The sequence below is a fragment of the Peromyscus californicus genome, unplaced genomic scaffold, assembly GCF_007827085.1.
Source record: "Peromyscus californicus insignis strain IS unplaced genomic scaffold, ASM782708v3 Scaffold_7__1_contigs__length_154581171, whole genome shotgun sequence".
Taxonomy (NCBI): Eukaryota; Metazoa; Chordata; class Mammalia; order Rodentia; family Cricetidae; genus Peromyscus; species Peromyscus californicus.
The window spans coordinates 46,284,981-46,308,297 of NW_026294595.1; the positions used below are offsets into that span (position 1 = coordinate 46,284,981).

Genomic DNA, 23,317 nt, shown 5'->3' on the forward strand with positions numbered 1-23,317 from the left:
GGACAAATATGGAGCAGGGCATTCTGGGGTTCGTAGTTTTTGTCTTAGACAGACTCGGGACGGGGTCTGTCGTGAGACAGCAAGAAGGACTTGCCACGGGACGAAGAAAAATGTAAAAATTGAAATTGAACTGCATTCTTTTATGAAATATATACCCCACTTTTTTGTACTCATTTAATTTTGGAAATGACAAAATATTCCTGAACTGACTCCAGTTATGATTGATTAGGCAGCAACATCCTGAAAGTTACCAAACTATTTACCAACACTTACTCTTTGAACTTCCCAAGCTTCTCTAACATTGCTTTATCTTGAGTATCTTACTTACCTAATTTCTCTGTTTGTATGTGTTTACAGAAGAGGGCATCGGATCCCCTGGAACAGTTGTGAGCCATTGGCAATCGAACTCCACTAGTCTACAGGAACAGCAGGCACTCTTCACCCTGAGCCATCAAGGCCAGTCAGATGTTGATTTTTTAAAACTTACTGGTCACAAGAACAATATGCTCCTGGATCTTGCAGAACTTCAAAATGAATGGGACCAGAACACTACCAAAGTAACCCGTGCTCCTTGAAAATAGACAGGTAGGAGACACCAAGATATTTTAAAACACATACTTTAAATATATTAACAGTAATAAAGATTTTAAACTCAGATTTGTTGGAAGCAAACTTACAGCGGGGAAGCGAACTTTACAGATGAAACAGACTTGCTGTTTGCATCCCTCTTTGTAAAACTGAGAAAAAAAGGGAATTGAGAATACACTCTCTAAAGAAAGGGAACTAGAGACGGTCAGTATCGAAATCAGTATCAAAAGATACTTTTTTCATCTTTGATTATGATATTGTTCCTGAAAATAACTCCCTGCTTGAAGATCAGAGGTCTTCACCACACTGCTGTTTCCTTTAAGCATCCAAACACCAGCTACAAGATTATGGTATCTCAGGAATACCAGATTTGGGCCATTTAAACTCAAGAACTAAAAATCAAGACTTAGGAATCATGGCAAGTTACCATCATTTAGCACAACACAGTGTGTCTGAAAGTTTCTTGCCTGGGACCTGTTATTAACAAATTTGATCACCTTTGCTGAGGACGTGGGTTGTGTTCCCAGCACCCAAGTGTCTCCATGGACACTGACACTCACGTGTACATACGGCTCCCCCAGAAACACAATTTTGTTTGTTTGGTGTGTACGGGTGTTTTGCCTGCATGTATGACTGTGTGCCATGTGAGTACATAGTGCCCTTGGAGGTCAGAAAAGAGCATCAGATCCCTGGTTCTGCAGTTACAGACAGTGAGTTACCATGTGGGAGCTAGAAATTGAACCCAGGTCCTCTGGAAATGCAGCCAGCACTCTTAACCACTGAACTATCTCTCCAACCCCACAAACACATTTTTTTAAAATTATAAATTATTTTAAAGATTTTTAAAAGTTAGATAGATAGAGTGCCGTGAAAGGCCTTTAATTTTAAATGCTGCTGCAATAACATCTGGTTTTAGATATGTGGTAGCATTTACCTTGCATTTTACATCTTGGGTGTCTTGGATCTTCAGCTGAATGAGCGATAATGCTTGCACTGGGCTTTGCGTTGACAGTGGAGATTCAAGGAAGGTGTTTACTGAAGCCCTGGGCCTGCTCACCTTTCACCACTCTTCAGTTGACCGCTGGGTGATGAGATTCTCTATGTCCGAGGAATCTGGACTGAGAAAGAGATTGCCTTTAGCAATGTAAGGTCTCAGAGTGACCTACTCTAGGATGACCACTGCTTTCTTTGTGGGAGTTAGGGAGGCTGAGTTGTTTCTTTATTTGGTCGTACTGTGTAGTCCAGGCTAGCTTTGATAACTCTTCCCCCACCCCCACCCCACCCCCTGCCCCACAACCTCTCACTCCCTCTCTTTATGTTTTTACTGTACTCAATTTTGGACCTGTAGCCTGGCACATTCCAGGCAAGCACTCTACTCCATATCTCCAGTCCTCTTCTTCTTCTTCTTCTTCCTCCTCCTCCTCTTCCTCCTCCTCCTCCTCTTCCTCCTCCTCTTCTTCTTCTTCTTCTTCTTCTTCTTCTTCTTCTTCTTCTTTTTAATTCAAAGACGGTCTTACTATGTTGCTCAGGCTGATCTTGTAATCCTCCTGCCTCAACCTCCTGAGTAGCCCGGGCTTCTGGCCTTGATCTCTGTTTTTCCTTTGCCTTAGCCTCCTGAGTGCTTAAGATGTGTGTGTATGTGTGCATCATCACACCTAGCCATAACCATTGACGTTTTGTCCAGGCTCCTTTCCAACTAAGGTCTGAGAAAGAAATTGCTATCATTTGTCAAATTTTTCATATCTGGAAGACGGGATAGAGAAAACTATCCCCCCATCCCCGCCGCTCATCCCAGGGACTAGCTTTCTGAGTCTTTGAAAGGAGAAAGCAGAACTCTTCTGTCACTGTCCACGAACATTGTCATCATTTCCATCACTATGTTTCTATGCCATTCATTTCAACCCAAGCAGGATTTATTGTGAATCTCTTAAGTCATGAGTTCAACTGAGTGCTGCCTTCTCTGGAATAGATATGGTCTGGGACCCACATGGGTTGGTTTCTTCAGGGTGGCGAGGAAAAAGATATTACATCTTCCAATGTGGAAATGTTCCTATGGGTCCGTTTGAAGGAGCCTTGTTCAGCAGATTAGTCAGTGTTCTCCAGAGGACTAGAGCCAACAGCATATAAATACAGCCATGAAAGTGGACTAATGGCCAGGCATCATGTCACATGCCTGTGATCTAGCACTTGGGAAGCAGAGGCAAGGTGATCTCTGTGAGTTTAAGCTCAACCTGGTCTACATGAATTCCAGGCCAGCCAGTGTTACATAGTGAGACTCTTTCTCAACACACACACACACACACACACACACACACACACACACACACACACACACACACACACACGATTTCACTAGACTCTTTCATCTTCTATGTTAAAAAGTAAAGAAAAGAAAGGATTTCCTGAGCCCTCCAGCATGATAGTTTGATGAACTCACTAAGAATTCTCCCCTACAAAAGAAACATTGAATGTTATAAAAATAACAGTCATTTCAGGGCCCTGGAAATTGAATGAAAGGCTCACAGCAAACTTTATTCATGGGGTGGGGGGAGGGAGCTTCCTAAAAAACATGCTACATGAAAGAAGCTAGATGCAAAGGAATATGTATTATGTGGTTGAACTTATATGACATTACCAGAAAATGAAGATCTACCCAGACAACGGTTGGGTGGTTGTGGGGACCAGCAGCAGCAGCTATTGGCTGCCAGAGGACACACAGGAGCCTTCTAGGTGACAGAAATGCAGTAAATCTAGATTATGGTGATTGATTACAACCCTATAAATTTGCTAAAAACTATTGAATTGTGTATTTAAAACAATTACACTAATAAATTACTCAATTAGAAAAGAAGGATGAATGATATCAGAGTGTCAGAGGGGGGAAAGACAGGACATTTTTCAATACTGAGAAAATGTTCAATGCCAAAAGAAAACTACTCAGTTTTTAGAAAATGTGGTAAAATGCACATAACATATTATTTACAACCTCAACTCTTTTTAAGCGTAGTAACATCAATGCTGCATTAACACCGTTGTACCACCACTGCTGTTACTCAGATCTCCGTGTCCACTGAACAGTGCATCCCATTCTCTGTCTCCTGGGCACTGGCAGCCATTATTCTACTTTCTCTCTCTAAGAAGCTGGTTGCTAGTCAGGCATGATGGTTTGCTGATCCCAGTACTAGGGAGACTGAGGCAGGAGGATTGCTGTGAGTTGGAGGCCAGCATGCGATCCTGTGTCCTGGAAGAGGAGGAAGAGAAAAGAGTGTAATTCAGCGGTAGAGTGCCTAGCATGTGTGAGGTCATGGCTTCAATCGCCGATAAAGTTTTTAATTGTCTCCTAAATGTAAAAAGTGGTCCTTTGAAGCCAGGCGTGGTGGTTCTTGTCTTTAACCTCGGTATTCATGAGGCTGACAAAGGAAGGCTGCCATGAATTTGAGGCCAGCATGGGCTACACAGTGAGTTCCAATCCAGTCTGAGCTGTAACTTGAGACCCAGTCTCAAAATAAAGGAAGGAGAGGAGGAAGGGAGGGAGAGAGGGAGGGAGGGGAAAGAAGAAACCGGATGGTTTATTTTACAGCTTTTAAATGCACTCTACTAATTAATTAATGCAAATATGTTGGCACGATAGTATTATCTCCACTGTATACTGAAATGTCATTTTCCTGTCCAAGGCCCGGTCGGTCACATGCTTCCTCTTCCACAAAACTTCTCCATCGCACTGACTGAAAGTTACATCCGCCCTGTTCTGTTTGTCTCCTCTGTTCTGTCTGAGGGCATAGCGTTGGTGTTTGTACAGCTACCTCACAGCCTCTACTAGACTACAGGATTCTTGCTGCATGATCTACTTCTGTCCTACCCAGGACAAGTAAAAATCAAAACCTGTCAGTGCTTCTCAAAACTAAGGTTCAACCTCCAATTATACCCCCACTGTCTGGGAGTTCAGTAGACATGCAAACTCTCGGGCCCTGCTCAATTACTACTAAATCTAAGACTCTGGAACCAGGTTCCTGGGATCTTGGTTTGAACAAGCCCTCCAGGTGAGCAGAATGTGTTGCGGAGTAAGTGCTCCCTCGGCCATCTGACATCAATTCATCTACATAACACCGTAGCTCCACCAGAAAGAAAATGAATACTACCATTCCATGGGCCATTTTGTTGGTTTCTCCTGTGATCCAAGCCTCAGCTCATGGATGTATGGGTCATGATTAGTTCTAGAGAGTAGTTCATAATGAGACTAATGGAAGGGGTACCTGAAAGCTGTGGCAAGATCATTTATAATAGTGTCATTATGGAATGCCAGTGTTCCTGGGATGCTAGCCAGAATGGAGGTAATTATTTTCTAAAAGTCACTAGAGTCTCAACTCTAGAGTCTGAAATAAATCCACTTACTCGGCAAGGTGACACTGGAGAGTTCTCAAATATGATTTATTTTAGAAAAGGCAGGTAAGTTTGTTAGAAAAGGATAATGGCCATGAAGACATTAAAGGCCTATTTTTGTTTGGTGCCAACACATGAGCAGTGCCGGCCCAAGGCAAACGTGTCTGAATGGTGCTGAATTGCAGCAGGCACTATAACTCAGAGACAAAGAGTTCATTTTCTGACAAGAACATAGCTTGTGGGTTTGTTTTGTTTTGTTTTTAATATTTGCTATGGCAAAACATACCGAAAAAACGTCTGCTCTATGGCCTCCAAGTTGCAGTCTGAAACTAGCAGGGTTTACTTAAAACCCAGGGACCGTTTAAATAAACCTGAATGAGAACATTGTGGAGAGAGCTGCAAGTATTCAATTACTAGAACTACCTTCAAAACAGGGCAACAGTATCGGGTTTTGAGACTGGCTACATTAGTGAGAGAAAACACACCAACACAGTCATTGAAAGTAAGGAAATCATTAACACAAGCCAGTCACGCTGGGGAGAATGGAGTATTGAAGTCTCCAAGGAAACAAGAAGGTGAGATCCTGGGAGCAGGCACACAGACATTACGGGGAATGCCAGCCAACTTCATATTGTACTTAATTTGTTTGGGTCAGGGGTTCCGTTGGTAATCTGCTGAAAGCTATGACCTTCTTCAAAGAAATGTGAGTAAGGACAAACATTTTGCAAGTGATTACAGGAAGTTCACTGGCTACTAAATACACTGCAGATGATGGGTTGCCCAGGGACTGAAAAGATTTGGTCAATGACCCGTCCCGCGGGCCAGGTTATTTGATGAGACCCGAGGAGGCACCTCCTGAAAGATCAATGGGGGCGAGAGAGAAAGGAGACCAGGCGCATAAAGGAAGACAAAGTCAGTCTGAGTCACGTCAAGGTCTCGTTTATTGCAAGGGGAGTCAGGCTTATATATGCTAGGGGCTAGGAGAAGTAGATAGGGGTATGGAAAGTTACTAGGAGGAAGTTAGGGTAAGGTAGGGTTCAGGAAAAGGTCTCTTTGTTCCAGGGCCTGATCAACGGACCATACAGCAAACCATTATGTTTCAGGGAGTTGATCAAAAGGTACATACTGTGGTCTTGTTGAAAAATGGTTGCTATTGAAACTGTTAACGGAAGGTTAGGTACACAGCTTTTTCCCATGAGAATCAGTTAGGCTACTTGGCTCCTGACAGGCCAAGACTGGATCCAAACCATATACTAAGAACGATTTTTTTTCTCTCTTTTTCCACACAGAAATGCTTTTTCTGGCATAGCAGAACTCTAATTGTTGGAAGCCTAGAGAAATCAAGTGAAGAACGATCCTACAGCAAGAGAATCAACTGATCCTGAAGGGAAGGTGTACTTCTGAGGACCCCTAGCTTTGTGTGGGAGAGTTTTGTGTTATACGTATGTGGGTGGGTATGCATACCCAGGTGGGCGGAGTCTCACTTCTCTCCTGCCATGTGTGTTCCTGAGCCTGAGTTCGGGTTGCCAGGCTTGGCAGCAAGTGTTCATAGCTGTTGAACTATCACACAGGCCTTGGTTTCATTTTTAAATGCAATACTGGACAATTCAGCTTCATTATGGTTGTTTTAGAGATAGATGCCTTTGCACTTTGGCTAGAAAGGGTAAAGATAGTGACCAGTTTGAAGACACAGATAATGCCGGAAGTCATTCAAGGTCAACCTTGATCCCCGGTCTCAAACTACAATAATAGTGATGAGTCTAGATAAGTAAACCTCACAATGTGTGCGAAAGGGGGTGAGATGGAAGGGGGAAAGAGTAAGAGAGAAACACAAAGACAGGAAAGGGAAGGAGAGATGCGTATGGTGGGGACAGGTACTGAGGGAACACCGTGTAAAGACACACGGAGATGGCGGCAGCCATCCAAAGGCCAAGGAGGGGCCACGGAGGAAACTGTAACAGTGGTGACCCCCTTCATCGTAGACTTCTACAGTCCATGAGTATGAGAAGTCTAATGTATGTTCATGTTAGCCACCCAGACTGATACTCTCATGGCAGGCGGCCTTGGCAGAGGAATATGTTGCCCTAGAAAGAACGCCTGAGAGAGAGCGATGGGGATCTCTGTTCAGAGAAGTCAGTGCTGAGAAAGTGCACCGAGCAAAGACATGAAAAGACTCAGCGAACTATGATGGGATCAAAAGATTTAGCAAATTGTATTAAAGGGAAAAGGACACTGAGATACTTTTCCTTCTGTTAATTATCCTATAATCTGCAGAACTGGAGCTCTCTGGAGATACAGAGACTGTCTAAATTAATACCCAAGATGAAGAGAAAATGGGCAGTCACCTTCATCCCAGTCCATAGACTCCAAAATGTCGAATGAGCACCAAGTTTCATTTTTAATTGTAAGACAAAATGCATTTGATACCATTTGTACCCTGATTTAAGGACAAGGCACTTCTAAAGAAAATGAATATCATGAATTATGTAGCTCAAAAACTGCTTAGAAAAAGAATAAAGGGAAGTTATGTCTTTCCTCGTGGCTCATTAAAGAAATTATGGAAATTAGAGAACCTGAATATGTAAAACAAAAAGGCCTGAAGGATGGATTTTGGTTGGTCATGGCAAATGCTACATATGGCTTGTTTGAGCTCAGTCATTCTAAGCTCAGGTTCTACACTGGAATCAGAGTATTTTTATATGACCAATGCTGAGATCCCACCACCAAACATTCAGTGGATCTGGGATGAGACAAGGTCATTGCCCATGATAGCCTGAGGTATCTAATTGCCAGTTAAGAATAATCCTTGTGGATTCCTGGGAATTTCCCTAGCACCAGGGTTCTTCCTTACCCCATAATGTCTCCCTTTATCAAGATATTTCTTTCATTGCTCTCCCACTCCATCCCTCCCCAGCTCGACCATCCCTTCCCCTCATGTTCTCATCCCCCATCTTCTCCCCTCTATTGCCCCCCATCATCCCTGGTTTACTCATGGAGATCTCCTCTGTTTCCCCTTCCCAAGATGATCCATGCGTCCCTCTTAGGGTCCTCCTTGTTTCCTAGCTTCTCTAGAGCTGGGGGTTGTAGTCTTTGCTTTATATCTAGTATCCACTTATGAGTGAGTACATACTATGTTTGTCGTTCTGAGTCTGGGTTACCTCACTCAGGATGATATTTTCTAGTTTTATCCATTTGCCTGCAAATTTCATGATGTCATTGTTTTTTACAGCTGAGTAATACTCCATTGTGTATATGCACCTGTCAGGGGCCAGCCCCGACCTGTCTAAGGGTTCTTGAGGGGAGGAGTGAGGAATATATATATAGACACAGGATAACTTCTGAAAGGCCCTGGGTTAATACCCAGCCACCCCAACTTTATTCATAATGGGCCTTTTATACATCAGCAAGGGGAGGGGCAAAAGACCTCCCATTTCAAGATCAAAGCACAATGTACAACCAAGTATAGACCCTTCAAAACACCTGGTAACCACACCCCTGGTCAGATCATCCTATTATGCTGCCCTGTTGAGTAAAGCAAGCTCAGACTTTCTGACCTTAAGTAAGGCCTTAGTAGGGAGCCTCTGTGGGTCCCCACATTTTCTTTATCCATTCTTTGGTTGAGGGGCATCTAGGTTGTTTCCAGGTTCTGGCTATATGAAATACCCAGGAATCCACAAGGATGACCCCACATTAGACTACTAGCAATAGTGGAGAGGGTGCCTGAACTGGCCTACCCTGGTAATCAGATTGGTGAATACACTAACTGTCATCATAGAGCCTTCATCCAGGAACTGATGGAAGCAGATGCAGAGAATCACATCCAAGCACCAGGATGAGCTCTGGGAGTCCAGTCAAAGAGAGGGAAGAAAGATTATATGAGCAAGATTACATGATCTTGGGGGGGCCAAGATCATGATGGGGAAATCTACAGTTCCAAGCTTGTAGGAACTCACAAACTTTAGACCGATAACTGTGGAACCTGTATGGGACCAAACAAGGCCCTCTGCATATGGGAGACAGTTGTGTAGCTTGGTCTGTTTGAGAGGCCCCTGGCAGTGGGATCAGGATCTATCCCGGGTACATGAACTGGCTTTTTGGAGCCCAATACCTGTGGTGGGATACCTTGCTCAGCCTAGATGCAGTGGGGAGGGGCTTGGCCCTGCCTCAACTGAATGTACCAGGCTTTGTTGACTCCCCATGGGAGGCCTTACTTACCCTTTTGGAGGAGGGGTTGGGGGATGAGTTGAGGGGGAAGCCTGAGGGGGAGTGGGAGGAGGGATGAGAGGGGGATCTGTGATTGGTATGTAAAATGAATAAAAAAAACATTTTTTAAATAACAAAAAAAGAATAATTCTACTAAATCAATGTATGTTAGAAACAGGCCAGTCCTTCCCCCACCCCATTTTCCCCTTATCAAAAGAACTATGCTTGCTGTAAAGTGCCCCCAAACATTTTTTTTTTTTTGGTTTTTTTTTTTTTGAGGCCCCCAAACATTTTAATGGCCAGTCAATCCATTTCTTCCAGGGGAGGCAACAGAGGTCAGCGAGGTACCCACAGGGACTGCCTGCCCATAACACTGATCCTGTAGAACGATGGCATAACTCTAGACGATCATCATGGTGACAGCTGTAGCCCGTGAAGACACTTTCTAGTAGAGGAGGCTCTGATTCACAAAGACCACTGAATGGAGGGATGAGTAGCACATTACTGGCCACACCTTCAGCACCTGGAAGGGTTTAGTTGACCCCTCACCAACCCTACTAGACAGAAACAGAACCGCACTCTGACTCGGTCTCCACGCTGCACTCTCTTCGCCCCAATTTATGCGTTTGTTTGGGTGCTTCTCGTTTACTTCTAACGAGCAATTTTCAACAAACCAAATGGTTGAAAGTCCCTGATTGGTGGGAAGCCCTCGGTGGTCAATTTCTATCTTTGTCACAAGTGCCGTTTTCCAAACCTCGCAACTGTATTCTCTCGTCAGTTAAAAGCAGTATAGAGCCAGGAAGATGGCTCGGTAGTAAGAGTGTTTACTCCACAAGCCTGATTGCCTGGGTTCACGCCCTGGAACCCTCGGTGAAAACAGAACTGACTCCTGAATGTTGTCCTCTGACCTCTAGAAATACTCCGTGCTATGTGTGCACCCATAGACAGACACACGGACATACATACATTGTAAAAATAATAATAGTTTAGTCCTAACACATTTCTATTACCCAAGTAAGTCAAGGAAGTCTGCTTTTTTTGTTGTTGTTTCTTTTTTGGGGGGGGCCTCACAATCAAACATGTAAACAACACATTTCCCCCCTGAGTTCATGTACCCCCTGTAGCCTCTTCTTTGTTCCATACATACCCTGTCATCTTAGATCGTGAGGACCTATCCAATCATTTGGGTTTTTTTAAACCTATCGTCAGAAATTAATCTGTTGAATCATAAAAATTTTCAGATAAAAAATTCACCCTTCCATTTTCCCGAGAGACGTAGTAGATCAGTCAGAAAGCCAGTCTATCTGAAATTAAAATGCACAGCTTTGAGGCTTATTTGACACGGAATAATTATTTATGTAGTCTGCTAGCCAAGCATGGAGATTGCTAATGTCTGCCCTTGAGGGAAATGAACTGCGTGAAAAATTTCAAGCAAACATGATCCAGCTGTTCACAGAAAAGAAGGAGGCAGAAGAAGTCCACTGTGCTTCCCTCCAAATTGCCCCGGATCAGCATGTACTGCACCTTTTCCACCAATTAAAGTCACAAACAGATGAACTTTTCAGGGGAGGAGGACCATCATGCCCTCTCCACAGATGGTCAGCATCACATGTCACAGTAATGGCTCAGCACATCACAAGGGTGCCATATAAAGATGGGCGGACCCAGAGCTCCGCAGTTCCAATGGCTTCAGGTTTAGACCCGCATCTTCTCAAGATGGATTTCCTTCACACGAGTGGAGTGCTCATTATTCAGCATCTACAGAGAGACTACAGGGCTTACTACGATTTTCTAAACTTTGTGTCCGATGTTGGAGACCCCCGGAATATCTTTTCTGTTTACTTCCCACTTTGGTTTCAACTGAATCAGACCATTGGAACCAAGATGATATGGGTGGCCACCATAGGGGACTGGTTCAATCTTATATTCAAGTGGTAAGACTACTGATTTGTTCGATTTTTTCCTAAAATGTATTCTTACATTTGTAATTTTAGCTTAACGATCAAGTTTCAGGCACATGTAGTTTGACTTGGAATATACTTCAAACAAATTGGTTACTTAGAAACACCAGGATTCATAAGTAGAACTTACAAAAAGTATAGAAATATTTGCTTTGACTGAATTATAAGTTATTCCAAAACCCAATAACACATATGCTGTGATTAGCCAACAAGTTAGCAGTACAGTAGTGAGAAGGATGATTCTAAGGACATTTTGAGAGTCCCACTCTAAGCCCCAAAAGCACCCACAGGACTTCCCTGTTTATGGGAGACAAGGGTGCCCAAACTCCAGATACTACCATCCTCTGTGATGATAGTTATATGATAAACCCAAGTTATTCCAGGGTGTTTAAATTATGAGCTTTTCCCCTTGACTCTTTACTCGAATCATTTTTTACAAAAATCACAAGTCTCTACTTAGTTAACTGTTGTATATAAGTACATGTGAAATTCGTATGCATTTAACTACAGGATATTATTTGGGCATCGTCCTTACTGGTGGATCCAAGAAACTCAGATTTACCCAAATCACTCAAGCCCATGTCTTGAACAGTTTCCTACTACATGTGAAACAGGCCCAGGTAAGCAATTAAAGAAACCTCACTTTACGGATGCTATTGTAAGTCTTTATGCATGATTAGTATCCTATAATCATGTGATATCTAGGATCTCAAAGAAAATATCACAAGTGGGGATGCTTAACAGTTATTGTAAAAATTGCTAATGAGGGAGGAAAGAATTTTATGAATAGTCAAATTCTATATTGTTATTTATGAAAGATTATGTGGGGAGAATACTTCCCAAATCATTTTATACTTGGGTATTTACTTTTTGAAGTAATGGTTTGGTATGAAAATAAATGAAAAAACAGTAAGCTAGAACAAAGTCCCAAAGATCTACATTAAAAGTCTAGAAATGGCTGGAGATGGTAGCATATACCTTCAATCCTCAGGAGACAGAGGCAAGCGAATCTCTGTGAGTTTGATGCCAGCCTGGTCTACAGAGCGAGTTCCAAGACAGCCAGGGCTTTGTTCTGTTACACAGAGAAACCCTGTCTGGAAGAACCAAACCAAAACAAAACAAAAAAAGTCTAGAAATGTTGATTTGTCTGCTGTTCAGTGGCTTCATGGCTACAGGTCTTCCGAGAATCTCATGAATGGGGGAAAGACAGATGTTTTATAAGAAAGATGAGGACTTCCTAGTATTCCTGCTGCCAGTATACAGTGTCTTTACCTTTTTTTTTTTTTTTATCCTTTTTTGCTCTTGACTGTGTAGCATGTTAGCAGGGCTTCTTAGGCTGTTTTTAACTTACAAGAGTCTGTATTAAGTATGACATCTATATGTAGAAGTTGAATTTAAGAGAGTAAAAAGTTTGTATATGTCATGTATATATAATATATGTTGCCTTAGCTTTTGTGAAAGTGTTGTATTGTGCCATATCGTGGTTTGCTGAACAGCATAAAATTCTTGCCGTTGGGCACTCCTTTGAAACAAACCCTAAATGCATGAGCTCCTAATGAATTTTCTGAATATCTTCCTTTGCTTTCATAAAAGAGTGTGTGTGTGTGTGTGTGTGTGTGTGTGTGTGTGTGTGTGTGTGTGTGTGTAATTTTTAATATAGTAATTCTTTAGCTATCTGGCTGCTCCAACTGTATGCCCCATTAGCCAAGGATTAAATGTATTTCATATTTGTGTAACCAATATGTGATAAGTAGGTAGACGGATTGATGGATAGCTTTTGGGGTGACTAAAATGCTCTTTTCCTTTATCCTAAAACTTCCTGGCATCTGTTTCTTTCTTTTCACAGGATATGGGATGAGAGAAAAAGAATTCCTACAGTGAAAAATGGGTGCATCTAGGTTTAACAACAAAAAAAGTGCCTGGTGCTTTGTTTTTCCAAGATAGTTTGATATTTAACCCAAGTGGCTTTCTGCTGGGTGAAAAGTTATGTCCAGCACCTAAGTAAAATGGTTAAAAGTAAAACTAACAGTGTAGGAAAGGCATCCGTTCTGGTAATAAGGAAAGGCCTAATGGCAGGTTTTTTCTGTCAAGATTCACACCCCCCTTTAGTGTCTGGGTGGAGTGGATTCTCCATTGTTTAGCAAAGATTCTCACTGCAATGGCCACAATATGCACATTCTGGTTTCTCCGCCTACACACAGCAGTTGTTTGTAAGTCAATCGGTAATCCACAGGCCGACCAATGACAGCCTGTTAGCTAAAGGAAAATAAATCGACTCAAGATCCAGTAGTACTTTAATTTTCTTGTCAATTGAAAACAACATACGAAGAATGAATAAGATTGTGTTAGATTTGAGTGCAACTGGCCATGCTCTTAGTTATACTTGGATATGTTGATTTGCAGCATTCAATCACCTTGAAAATCTGGAGGAGGGAGAGAGTTAATATGTAAAACACTTTCATTAAAGAAAGTTAAGGTAGAATTACATAAAGTTATGGCTGATTATGTATGTTGTAGGTTCATGTCAGGACTTCTCATGGCCCTCTTACATCCATGTCATGTGGAATTGTCTGGAGAAGTGACATTCCCTATATTTGACACAGCAATTTTTAACTCTAACGATTATTGTCCATATAATGGTCAAGTATGGGCTACTATAGGGACCAAGAGGAAAAATCAGTCATATCTAGCAATTTTCTCTCTGTTCCTTCCTTTTGTTAAAGAAAAAAAAAGTTTTTGAAATGGTGAATTTTGAGTCTCAAATTGACTCAACCTTTATCTACTTCTATACAGTATACATTAACCCATAACCAATGAGGCTTCTATTTTATTTTATTTTATTGTAATTTTCATGGGAAATATGACATCCTGTTGTCTCATTCCTGATACTTAATTAACCACTTTTTGAACAAACAATGCTCATTACAGGAAGTCCATCTGGTCAGGCAATGGGCTCATCGTGTGTCTGGTACGTCACGGTAACAGCTGCCCTGAGCTTCACTGTCAGCCTGCTGGAGAAGTCCTCTGTCACTCGGCACAGGTCAGCTTGCTCCAGCTTCTGTAGCATGAACAAGACAGTATTGAATAGGTGAAGTCCTTTCCAAATATTCATTTTAATACATTTTCAGTCGTTCAATGAAATGTGCTTATTCTGTTCTTTCACAGCCCATGGAGCAGAGTGAGTGGGAAATGAATATTCTGCTTTAAGATAATGTCCTAATTAGCTCACAGCTATTACCGCTTTTATAATTGAGTTGGAAATGTTTATCTGATTAATGACTTGTTAAATATGCCTTTGGGATTCTGAAATTCAGTTATTATTTTGATACTTCATAAACAAGTCATCTAAAATTGCGCAAGGAAACATTTTTGCACACATGTTCTCTTGCCTTAAGATTAACTTAAAATCTTAAGAATCACCGTTGCTCTTGAATGCATTGATTTATCTAGTGAAATTATGCTTCCTACTTTGAACACCCAGTGCTTTTAAGATCACTAAAATATATTCTAGCTGTAAAAATCTGTGCAGTCTTTTTAATTAAAACATTCTAGAGGCAAAATTAAGTTCGCATGTTAGATTTACTGCCAACAGATTTCTTAATGTGTAGACCCATATAGAACTTTAAGATAACACACCATTGAAGAAATTGGTCTTTTTCTTCTATTCTCCTTTTGAAATTCTTTGTAATTAAAGCAATCGCAAACACCACTATAGTCATAAATTGTACAGTTTTGATTAGAAGAAGAAATATGCAAGGAAAATCAAATATTAAAATCCACCCATTAAAAAAACTGTATTGAGTACCAGGAATCCTCAAACATTATGTTGTTGACAAGCAGACCAAAATTTAGTTATAGAAAGAAAATGTGTCAACCTTTTTAAAAATCTGGCATACAACCATAACCAGTATATAAAATTTCTTCTAAAATGAAGAATTATTCCACTTCTTAAGAGTAGTGATGAATAATGTAAGAAATAAGTCTATGTGGGTCTTCTTCCCTCGAATTAACAATCCTAGAAAAATATGTTTGTTCTAACAAATATTCCTATTCCTTTTTGACATTTGTAATGGCAATATTTTCTTCATCTGACACCCTCTTCTGGCCTCTAAGGGTACCAGGGATACACACATGGTACTTTATATGTACATGCAGGCAAAACATTCATACACATAAAATAAAAATAAATTAAATCTTTGAAAGAAAATGTAGTGAGTGCCTACACTTTACCTTGACATTTTCAAATACTTGTTTATTCTTCTTCCCTTTGGAGAAACACTTGGTACCTCTTCTTTGACAGATTCATTTCTTCTTTTTAATCTTTCGTCTTGCTATAACTAAATTTTGGTCTAGTTGTAAACAATAAACCATTTGATGATGCCTGGCACTAAATACAGCTTTCTTTTAATTGTTTGGATTTTAATATTCTACACTGGTTTTTTTTTTTTTTTTTTTTTTTTTTGTTTTTTGTTTTTTGAGACAGGGTTTCTCTGTGTAGCTTTGCGCCTCTCCTGGAACTCACTTGGTAGCCCAGGCTGGTCTCGAACTCACAGAGATCCGCCTGGCTCTGCCTCCCGAGTGCTGGAATTAAAGGCGTGCGCCACCACCACCCGGCTACACTGTTTTTTTTTCTGTACATTTGTGTTTCTAATTGAATGTATATGGTATATTTTCTTGTTTTTTATTTTTCTATATATCATACAATGCTCAGGGCCCCTGAGAGTCTGTGAGATTACACGCCACGGGCTCAGTGGAACATTCGTGAGCTTTTCACCCAAATGGACACTGCCTCTCCAGTGTCTTCTTCAAGCAAAGAAAAGCTGAGAGTGCAGGGCAGAGAGGAAGCACAAATGACAGGGGACAGAAATCTGTATGGTTTATTCTTGATTATTCTGGATACTACTGATCCCCACACACACACACACACACACACACGCACACCTGAAACTTCCTTGTTCCTTTTCCCTTATTTCAAGGTCATCAAAAGGCCTTCCTCTTTAAGAATAATATTTATAATAATTCTTGAGAATTTCATACAATGTATCTTGGTATAACTCTCCTCTCACCCAGCTTCTCCCAGATCCACCCCTACCTCCTTAGCAACCCAGTTTGGATCTCTGTCTTTCTGTCTGTCTGTCTGTCTGTCTCTCTTTCTGTCTCTTCTCTTAAACTCATCAGGAGCAAATTATGTTACTCAACTGCTCTTGGGTGTGGAGCCTGACTGGAACATGGTAGACCTACCAGATGTCACACTCTTAAAAAAAAAAAAAAAAAAACCTAACTCCCCCCCACCCCCCACCCCCGCTCCCCATGGCTACCAAATGCCAGTAGCTCCTCCGGTGGAGTAGGACTTCATGCCCACATCCCTCTCCTCCATGCTGAGATTTTGACTACATACCTTCCTTTTAAACATTTATTAAAGTCTTAGGAGATAGCATTGAGGAATGTGAGGTCCTGTGCTAAAGCTTTTGAATCCTATGGAAGACGTGAAGGTGTGTTGAAAAAGAGACTCTATAATTGTGTTATGTCATACCTGGAAGATTCCTGTAAGGACTATCAGGTGTCACATACCTAATTTTATAGGTGCTATGATTTCTTTACTATTCATGCTTGTGTCTATTCTTCCATCACAGACTGGCCTGGTCCTTCCTTTGGAGTGTTTTCTGGTTGATTCAAATCAGCGTCTGCATCTCCAGAGTATTCATAGCAACACACTTCCCTCATCAGGTCATTCTCGGAGTCATTGGTGGTAAGTATGGTCTTTTATATTTAGTTGGTAAACCTTTGCTTTGTTTGGTGCACTGTGGTGTCAGATGTTCCCTGGTCATCAGTTTTCTGGTGTCAGAGGTAGTTCTATCAAGCCACTAACACAAATGCTACCATTGGGGGCTTAGGTGATTTAATACCTCTCCCCTGAGCCTCTATGCACATGCTGACAGTCTCTCTCACATGTGGAATGGATAACTACATGGCGAGATGGGCTTTGCTGAGAGGTGTAACTGAAGTGAAGTCCATCTTCCAAGCCATCTTGTCATGTACCGTGCTTTGGGGGGACTTCACAACGATCCTGCAACCCACAGCCAAGACACTCTGAGTTATCTAAGTTCTTATTGCATGGCTTAACTTCACTTAGTGGCTGCTTTGTATTGCTTAGAGTTCTGCCTGTAAAATGGGTTGTCATTCAATGCTATTGGCTTCTAACTGATCCATCTTGGCCAGTGTAGGTAGTGGAAAGACCATGGGACTATCCTGTTTTCAATTAATGTCTGAAAACACTTTAGGAAATTGTTAGAAGCTGGGTGTCTAAAGCACCCCCCCCTCCCTGCCCCGTGCAGAGGGGAGAGATTTCTGAAGGGTTCAGGATCACACACTCATGGCAGTATCTCTTTGCAATCCCTAGGGATGCTAGTAGCAGAGGCCTTTGAACACACTCCAGGCATCCACATGGCCAGCTTGAATATGTACCTGAAGACCAACATCTTCCTCTTCCTATTTGCACTTGGCTTTTACCTGCTTCTCAGACTGCTCGACATTGACCTGCTGTGGTCTGTGCCTATAGCCAAAAAGTGGTGTGCCAACCCAGACTGGATCCACATGGACAGCACGCCTTTTGCTGGTCTTGTGAGAAACCTCGGGGTCCTCTTTGGCTTGGGTTTCGCCATCAACTCAAAAATGTTCCTTATGAGCTGCCGGGGAGAAAATGGCTGCAGGCCGAGCTTCCGGTTGCTCTGTGCCGTGACCTCACTGACCACATTACAACTTTATCACTTCATCAAGATCCCGACTCACACGGAACCTTTATTTTACCTGTTGTCTTTCTGTAAAAGTGCATCCATCCCACTGACTGTGGTGGCTCTATTTCCTTACGGTGTCCATATGTTAATGAGAGCCAGGGAGAAGAAGATTAAATAGAGCAGCTGTGCCTGCAGTGCTCTGGACTCCCAGGATCACCTACTTCCTGCATTCCTCAGTAGAACCATACAGCAGAGATCCTGGAAACATCTCTGTGGAGGTCCCAACATTGTGGCTACAGGTCCCGCCCCACCCACAGATAGATTTAGTCTGTTTTCCCAGTGGCATTTAAAATAACAGTATTTGACCAGAAATAATCACATCCATTTTTTTCTTGACAAACCTGACAATATGGTATCACCCATGTCGACAATTGAAAGGGACTGAATTCTGACTGTCCTAGTAAGCATGGTGACCGACTCTCTCTGTCTCTCTCTGTCTCTCTCTCTCTGTCTCTCTGTCTCTCTCTCTCTCTTTATCATACTTGGTAGCATTCCACAGACCCTCCAGTGTCTGATGCCTCTATCATGTAAAGACCTAGTTGCTTCTGGCTCCCATGGGCCTTTTAGAGGTGTCCACAGTCAAATCCTATCTCCTCATGTGTCAGATAAAGAAATGGAGGTCCATTCAGATCAAGTGGCTTGCCGGTAATGATGTCGTGTTAGAACCAGAGTTAGAACCCAAGACTTCTGATTCATATCTCTATGACCATGATTTATTTCTTTATTTTGAAGAAGTTAAAAAAAAGTCGGTAAGAGCAGATAGATGTATTTAGAGTCTATGATTGCCGTACAAGACTCCTTCCTATACATCTATTTGACTTACGTCCAGAATAGAGTCTTTTCCAGGCCAGCAATGACTGTATGTGTGACACACAAGAGTAAACAGGGCACATGAGCAGAGCAAGCGCCTGCCTCTGTTAACTCTTACCTGCTGCTCTCCGTTTCGTAGCAGTGCCTCTTAATGTTTCAACAAACCCTGCTGAAGGCTAGCCACTGGATTGCCATTTACTGGAAAAGCCTCCTTTCTTTGCTGCGGCATCCCCATGTTTTACTTCTAGGAGTCCAGTCTTTCAAAATCAGGAAGAGCAAATTCTTCTACCTCAGAAAAACTATTAAATACTTGCTCATTGGCTCATTTGGACTGATCTCTGTGCTTTACTTTAGAAAGTTAATTATGGGCTAGTAATATTATGCCGACTCTCAGCAATATTTTTTTTCTTCCTCATTGAATTCTAGACTTTAAGTTGATAACTATGACTTTCTGATCAAGTTCAAAGATTGTGAGTCTGTCTTTGCTACCTGTTGACAGCCTGTGGTCTCCTACAACATACTCTGTAACTCTTCTCAAGGGTGTTATATATGAATTACTTCAGGTGATGATATATTAAATAGGTCATAAATATGTATGAAAACATACCAATTGAAGGGAAGGCTATTTGATAGTAATCATGGAAAAATAACATCTCTAATACCTAATAATTGGCTGTTTTCCAAGTGTATTTATAGAAAATGTACTGTTGGTTTTACAAGACAGATTAACTAGCGTCCTTTTTAAAAAGGCAATTGATTCCTTAGGGGGGGAAACCCCAGGGCAAAAGAAGCTTTTACTTGAGAATAAATAAATGTTGATTGGGGAACTGGGGAGAAAGAAGTGGGAGAGAGTTGTTCTTGTTCATTTCTTCAGCATTCCTTGCCACTGTCCCTGCACGAGGCTACCATAATACCATAGTCCTCATTGCGTTTTGTCTGCCCCGCCACATCTTCTGCAAGTGGAAGAGGTCTGCTTCCCTCTGAGCCTTCTTTTGAAGTTTCCTATAGAGTCAGGAATGTTCATCTTGAATCCTCCATCCCAGCACACTCTGAGCTGCCCTCACCTGGGCCTGAGGGGACTGGGGCAGCTATAGGCAGGACATTCTGTTCTACCGGGCATTCCCTGTAGGTTCCCAGAGAGGAACTTTCTTCAGCTACCCTACGCAGCTGTCTGCTAGATGACGGGTGATGCTCAGAGGGGAAATGGGATGAGGCACGGCTTATTTTCAATAATTAATCTCCAACAACTCTACCCCCGTCTACCATGAAGCCTTTGAGTCCCCAGTGAGGAGATTTTTTGTTTCTTTCCATCTAGTTGAAATCTCCTGGAGGAACCCATATGGAGGCAATTTGTTTTTGTGATTGAAATTGCTTAGGCAGCAAGAAGAACAGCTCTGTACCGCCTTGGAGAAAATGCCTGATTTTAATCATGATGGAGAAGACTTCGGATTTCAATTTATTCACAAGAAATAAGCAAAATTGAGCTCACTTGACTCACTATATCCATCTATTCACAGTGTCTACACATCTGCATATTCAAGAGAAAAATGTCAATATCATGAGCTGTCAGGATGATAAAACCTAGACAAGTGGCTTAAGAAGCTGTCCCAATCAAACATGCATTTGAGGAGAAGTGCAAGAGAATTTATCATTGTTAAAAGTAGCTACCAAGAAGAGTGTTTAGTCACTTTCTTTTGATAGGCTATTGACTGGGCTTCTCCCTTAGAAGGTCAAGTTGGTGCCATCTCTGTGTGCATGTCCCTACAACAGAGGACTTACAAATGTCATAAGACATTCTTGAAATTCAAGACTCTAAGTTTTTACAGGTCCAAAATTTTAACATAAAATTTGAGACTAAGCCGGGCGGTGGTGGTGCACGCCGTTAATCCCAGCACTTGGGAGGCAGAGGCAGGCGGATCTCTGTGAGTTTGAGGCCAGCCTGGGCTACAGAGTGAGTTCCAGGAAAGGCGCAAAACTACACAGAGAAACCCTGTCTCAAAAAAAAAAAAAAAAAAAAAAAATTTTGAGACTAAATGGACACACACAAAAAACTCTTAGTAAAAAAGTAAAAAATCATTTTAAAAAGTTTTGATTCATTAAATGTGTTCAAACTACTTTCCCCAGAAGTTTTTAATCGAACTTTTTAGAATGATAAAAGTACTTGCTTCTGTATAATATTGTAGTTACTGGCTCATGTGGCTACTAAGCTCTTAAAACGCAGGTAATACAAACGAGGAAGGTTATTGTCTTAGTTAGGGTTTCTATTGCTGCAATGAAACACCATGACCAAAAGCAAGTTGGGGAGAAAAGGGTTTGTTCAGTTTACACTTCATATTGCTGTTCATCATTGAAGGAAGTCAGGACAGGAACTCAAAAAGGGCAGGATCCTAGAAGCAGGAGCTGATGCAGAAGCCATGGAGGGGTACTGCTTACTGGCTTGTTCCTCATGGATTGTTCAGTTTGCTTTCTTATAGAACCTAGGACCACCAGTCCAGGGATGGCATCACCCACAATGGACTGGGCCCTCCCCCATCAATCACTAATTAAGAAAATGCATTACAACCAGATCTTATGGAGGCATTTTCTCAATTAAGGTTCTCTCCTTTCAGATAACTCTAGTTCGTGTGTCAAGTTGACGTAAGAACAGCTAATACAGATATTGTAAAATGTTATTCTTAGTTAATTTAAATGTGTGTCTAGTACCTACTGAAGTGGGTATTACAAGTCCAACTCCACAGTGCTTTTCCTTGAAAACAAAGCAAAACAAAATTCATATTGTCTCCTATCCCCAAACTACATTAAGGTGAGGTAGGGAATCTGTAGCAGGTTAATATTGGGCTCTGCAGCATTTTTCAGATGTAACTCTGCAGAGGCTGGACCCCATTCTCGCTGACTCCGTCCTGTGAGCTTTGGCCACCTTGGTCTCCCTGAACTCAGCTTTGTCACTGAGGAGCCTGGCTTCATCCTCCCTGCACCTTGTCTTGGGAACCTAATGGCAACAAAACTGTGTGTTTTACCCATAATTCATGGCCATATTCTGGATAACTGGAGGACCTTCTGACTAAGTTTTCCCAGTTTAGCATACATTTATGTCTGATACCAGTGCTTATATGGTCATTCAGAAACTGTTTACAAAAGCTCTCCAAGTATCCAGTTGCCCTGAAGACTTTGCCCTGGTTCATAGTCTTGGTCTCTTTGTAAATTGTAGGCAGCATTTTTGAATAAATACCTGAATCTAATGTTGCTAAGCAACTAAGGAGCCATTCCTAAGCATCCCCTTATCTTTAATGTGGCATCTGATGACTCCCCCATGAAGGTCGGGTGATGCTACTTTATCAATGTTTTAAAGTCCTCTTCCTGTTTCCTTGAAAAGAACTTGAGTGGTAGAAAGGTCCAGAAGCAACTCCAGTGACAACTCATGAGAAAATTCTAAGAATAAATGCTTCATTTTGGGCTCTGCAAAGGACAAATGCAGTTTATGTCAAATGTGAGGCTGGTTTGTGAAGAGTACTAATTACTGTCCCTGCTGTCCTTTGATGAAGATCGCAATAATAATTTAAAAGGAACCACGACTCATTTCTTTAGACAGCACAGAAGTGAGCTCCCTAAAGTAGGGAGAAAACTCTAAGATTGAGGTTGTAAAGGTTAGTGCAAAACCAATTAATTCTGTTCTGTTATAAATTTTTAATTTCTTAGGATCTTTTCTTTTCCTCCAACATTTTGCCACGTGATTTCTGAAGATAGTCTGCCTTGAGTTCAACGACTGCTGCTTCCTCCGAGAGGCTGCCAGGACAGGCCTGGGAAACGAAAGAAAGTGGTGGCTGGGGTCCTGCTGGCTTAGGTTTGTGGCACAACCCAGGGGTTACATTGACTCCCAAAACCCAGCATCTCATTAACGGTGCTGGGCCAGATGAGGCCTGAACCCCTTCCCTGGGATCATCTGGGAACCATGTAGGAAGAGCAGGAGACATGTGTACCTGAGAAAGAGCCCACCCCTGAATGAAAAGCACGGTCCCTCTTCAAGCTCTTATCTACTGTAGCAGACATTTTGGCTCAGTCACATTCTGACTCTCATTCTAAAATCGACTTTCCAAGCCCCAGGCTTTGTTTTGTAAACAGTGTTGCCCAGGCTGTCTTCCATGACCAGGCATCCTGCTTTTACTGGATGGTGTTTTACCCACCACTGCCTGTGACAGATGCTGACATCTCTAAGTTTAGCAATTCTACATTAAAAACATGTAGTCCTTGAGATATTTTTTCTTCACAATTATTCCTAGCTCTGCCGTTAAACTTTTGGGCGGGTGAAAGAGTAGAGGAGCTGTCGATGCTTTCTTATCCAAAGACTGCATTGACTTAACAAGGAGACGCAAGTATTCTGCCTGTCCTGAGGTGTTACCGCGCATCTTATTCTCTTAGTTTTCATGTGTTCATGCCTTTCCCATCCTGGCCAATCAGGACGCACAGTTAGAGCTCAATTTGTGTATACCAGACAGCATTAGAATGCAGTGGGTAGATGCCAGCAAATTCAAAGGCAGTAAATGTACAAAGGACTTCATGGAGTTTATCAATCATCACTTTGGA

The 23,317-nt window shown here is 41.8% G+C and overlaps 1 protein-coding gene and 1 long non-coding RNA gene across 2 annotated transcripts; both read left to right on the top strand.

Moving 5' to 3' along the window:
- The first annotated feature begins 3 nt into the window (after positions 1-3).
- On the top strand, positions 4-9,172 carry LOC128102238 (uncharacterized). Its single transcript, XR_008215361.1, has 3 exons — positions 4-112; positions 358-585; positions 6,258-9,172. It is a non-coding gene; the product is annotated as an uncharacterized LOC128102238 (long non-coding RNA).
- A 284-nt stretch (positions 9,173-9,456) lies between these two features.
- Positions 9,457-19,583, top strand: G6pc2 (glucose-6-phosphatase catalytic subunit 2). Its single transcript, XM_052724523.1, has 5 exons — positions 9,457-11,105; positions 11,643-11,752; positions 14,061-14,172; positions 16,766-16,881; positions 17,533-19,583. Exons 1-5 carry the CDS (start codon positions 10,561-10,563, stop codon positions 18,042-18,044), a joined length of 1,395 nt encoding a protein of 464 aa, XP_052580483.1. The 5' UTR covers positions 9,457-10,560; the 3' UTR covers positions 18,045-19,583.
- The last annotated feature ends 3,734 nt before the right edge of the window (positions 19,584-23,317 follow it).

What these genes read in the sequence shown, in the direction of transcription:
- G6pc2 (XM_052724523.1), top strand. Translation starts at nt 10,561, where the DNA reads ATGTCTGCCCTTGAGGGAAATGAACTGCGTGAAAAATTTCAAGCAAAC. An exon ending in TTCAATCTTATATTCAAGTG is followed by an intron (nt 11,106 to 11,642) that starts GTAAGACTACTG and finishes ATTTAACTACAG; the next exon opens with GATATTATTTGGGCATCGTC. An exon ending in CATTCTCGGAGTCATTGGTG is followed by an intron (nt 16,882 to 17,532) that starts GTAAGTATGGTC and finishes TGCAATCCCTAG; the next exon opens with GGATGCTAGTAGCAGAGGCC.